The sequence below is a fragment of the Rutidosis leptorrhynchoides genome, chromosome 3 (genome assembly GCF_046630445.1).
Source record: "Rutidosis leptorrhynchoides isolate AG116_Rl617_1_P2 chromosome 3, CSIRO_AGI_Rlap_v1, whole genome shotgun sequence".
Classification (NCBI taxonomy): Eukaryota; Viridiplantae; Streptophyta; class Magnoliopsida; order Asterales; family Asteraceae; genus Rutidosis; species Rutidosis leptorrhynchoides.
The window spans coordinates 289,475,540-289,479,100 of record NC_092335.1 but is presented as its reverse complement, the minus strand read 5'-3'; the positions used below and the strand labels follow the sequence as shown (position 1 = coordinate 289,479,100).

The following is a 3,561-nucleotide window of genomic DNA, read 5'->3' as shown; positions in this document are numbered from 1 at the left end:
TATTTATAGTGTTAGGTCCACCAGATTGCTCAGGGACACGTGTCAGATGATGATACGTTCTGTTACTCGTGGTCCGAAATTTATGCTGAAAGTGCCGTTCTCCGTCGAGGGCTTACACGCTAGGCGGCCTTCAGGGCTTACGCATGACGGAGCAGCCTATACAGCGGAGAACGCTGGATGGATAATTCCACAAAACTGTTGTTTCCAGCCTTCCTGATGCTATTTTTATGTAACCATTATGCCTTTTATGTGTGTATACGATATGATACACCATTAAGTCCCCCCAGTTTAAGGACTTAAGCATTTGAAAAATGATTAAGTTGTTAAACTTTTGATAACGCATGCCAACCAAAATCTTCACATTTCACCTTTTCCTTTCGCATTGGGAATCACACCACAGGCATTAAATGATAGGCGAATTTTACTGATAACATGATGATTGCTAAAATATCGCACGCGCCTTTTGGCTGTAAAAGGACTCTTCGCTGTACTCACCTTTTTATCTTGTCCTTACACGTGTGTGGCTGAAAACAAAACCCCAATTCACCACTAACTACAGCTGTTATATCTTCTTACTTTTAACCATCATAAACCCTAGCCGATAATTCGCGTTTACAACTTCCTTCTACAGTATTCATCTTCTTCCATTAATACCTTCTTTATTTTCTGTTTCATTAGAACATTAATGGTAGCCATAAAGGATGTTGCAGCTATTCCTAGCAGAGTAAATGAGAGATATTTAAGCGAGCTACTGCAACATTTCCCTAGATTAGCTGGTGTTGAACCAGTGATTCCTACAATTAATGCCAGAGCCTGTTCACCGCCCCCTGGAAAAGTTGCCATTTATGGCCATTCAATCTTCAGATTTGGCTTACGTTTACCATTTACACCCTTCTTCTTAGAAGTTTGCAGATTTTTCGGTGTTGCTGTTGGTCAATTCGAACCAGCATCAATTCGAAAGATCTTGATTTTTGAAATGTATTGTCACGCAAGGAAAATTGAGCCATCAATTCGAATATTTTGTCATCTGGTACGCATAGCACACCATGAAAATGGTTGGTTTACATTCAATAAAGTCCATGGGTTTTTGAAACCTGCAGTTGATCATCCTGGCGATAACTGGTATGCTTCATTTATTTTCATAAATGAAGATGTAATTGATAAACAATACTCAGCTACTCGAGTATGGCGCAAATATTCGCATAACATTTTTGTTACCTTTCCAAAACTCGTCACCAAAGAAAATCTTTTGTTTAAGAAGATTAAAGCTGAACAAATTAATGATATTAAATATGGGGAACACATGCTTTCGATGACATCCATGAGCCAAGATTGGGATATCTCTCAAGGTTATGCTTGTATTCTTGCTGGGAAAAAGAGTAAGCATTTACTTTTGCTATATATGCTTAAATAAAATGTTCTTCTGTATCTATCCATTTAATCACTGTGACGCTTCAACTTTTTGCAGAAATTACTCCGCTTACCGCTATGCGATCATCATGTTATTCACAGCTTACTTTTAGCACTGAGAAAATTATTGATGATACCCCCAAAACAGATGAAGTGAGGGAGGAGGAAGATGAAGAAGAAGAAGGAGAAGAAGAAGACATAGGTATGAATCGGATTGCCTCTAGAGAACGTCGTACCTCGGGTAATGAAAATGACAACACTGAATTATGCAAAATTCCATACCAAAACCTGTACTTGTTTTCTTACATACCCAGTACTGGTGGATTTTATAATCCAAACCCTTCCTTATATTTTATGCCACCTTTGAAATGTTGTGAAGCATATTGGAACTCTTTTATAAGTAACAATTTTCCTTTATCTCCAACAGCTAGTGCATCACATCACGACACTATCTTAGCAACTCTTCCGCCTTCCGCCAAGAGGAGAAGAACTGGTCAAATTCCTTCGTCATCTGCTCAACAGGGAGCTGGCCCTAGTTCTTTTCAACAATAAATTGCGCTTCCCAATCTTGACACAAACATGCTCTCTTCTCTTTTAAAAGGACCACCACATTCGTATGAAGATTTCATGACTTTTCTGAATGCCATGGTGTGTCCTTCACTAGCGCAATTTTTTAGCAACTTATCTGATGCAGATGCCAAGAAAGTTAAGGCACAAAGCGTTATTCTGAACATTGCTTCTGGTTTGAATGACCTTCAATGCCTATCTGATTTGCAGAACAGTGAAGTCACTACAAATAAGGAGCTATCTGCTGAAAAAGAGAAAGTAACCAAGGCTGAACGAATAGCCACAGAGATGAAGAGGGAATACGAGACAATGAAGAGGCATTATGAAAATTGCAACAGTCAGAGGGCGGAATATAAGGAGCAAGTTAAAGTACTATCTTTCAGAGAAACACGGCATCTGAGCAAAATTGATGAACTAGTGAAGGAGAAAGAAAAATTAGTTGAGGAAAATAACATATTGAAGGAACAGCTTAAAGTCAAAGAGGAGAACGAAAAACGAATGATAACTGGCATTCCTACACTTGTAGAGCGTGTCTTTAACTGTCAGGCACTATCTCACAGAATCCGTGAGTTTGTCCGCCTTGCAAAATCTGCTGAACGGTTAAATTTTTTCAACTTTATGAAGAAAAAACTACCAGAACTTCTAAATCCTCTTCCTGAGGTAATCACATCAAAAATTAATGAAAATGCTATTTTAGAAGCTGATGAAGCCGGTGCCTCAATAGAAAATATAAAGTTTTCTGATCTTGAAAATCTGTGTAAAAGGCCGGATGTAACAATAGATGATGTATTGAATTACACTCCACAGAATGAATAAAACATTATGTTTTTATACATCTGCTTTTACATAACGCTTAATATTGCATTTAGTTATGTATATTAGAAAGATATGATGTAACTTAGTAAGATTATTGTACTGAACAATGTTCAAGATACTAAGATTGTACGTTGCAATCATTATAGTTATGAATATTACAAACATATTCTCCGCCATACGCCTTCCGTCATGAAATTCATGAGGAAAAGTTATGAATTATTTTCGCCTTTAGATATTTTGCTGGACACTATGATCCGCTTTCTGTTTGGTTTTGTATTTTGTGTATATGTGTCATGACATTTTTTGTCGATTCGTTTCATCGCTTCGATGTTTTAGTGAGTTCTACATGTCTCACTATCGATACAACCATTTTGAGTATGATTGTACTTCTACCACCGAAAGGCTCTCTTTCTTTCTGCGGGTAGGGATGACACACAGCTATGTGACACCTGGGCTAAAAAATCCTTGGCCGGATAAAATTTGAAAAATATTGCCATAAGAATAATTGCTATTATTCATATTTTTTAAAGAAATTTTTACATTTATGACTATATCTCATGCATTTGACAGTTGATCAAGCTGTCCATGCATATAGTGCTACGCATAAAATTTCTTTAAATTCATTGCATTCCAAGCTCTTTCATATTGCTCGCCGGAAGGCGCATCAAGCATGTAGGATCCGTTCTGATTTACTTTCATGACCTTATAAGGTCCTTCCCATTTTGGGGCTAGCTTTCTAAATTTGATTTGCCTGCTTGCTTCATTATC

General features: G+C 37.4%; 1 protein-coding gene and 1 long non-coding RNA gene across 2 annotated transcripts; both read left to right on the top strand.

The window, feature by feature from the left end:
- Nucleotides 1-1,319: 1,319 nt before the first annotated feature.
- On the top strand, nt 1,320-1,834 carry LOC139899563 (uncharacterized). The gene is made up of 2 exons (XR_011777580.1): nt 1,320-1,379; nt 1,469-1,834. It is a non-coding gene; the product is annotated as an uncharacterized lncRNA (long non-coding RNA).
- A 145-nt stretch (nt 1,835-1,979) lies between these two features.
- LOC139901019 (uncharacterized) lies at nt 1,980-2,874 on the top strand. The gene is made up of 3 exons (XM_071883761.1): nt 1,980-2,058; nt 2,188-2,637; nt 2,860-2,874. The coding sequence occupies exons 1-3, from the start codon at nt 1,990-1,992 to the stop codon at nt 2,872-2,874; spliced, it is 534 nt and encodes a 177-aa protein (XP_071739862.1). The 5' UTR covers nt 1,980-1,989.
- The last annotated feature ends 687 nt before the right edge of the window (nt 2,875-3,561 follow it).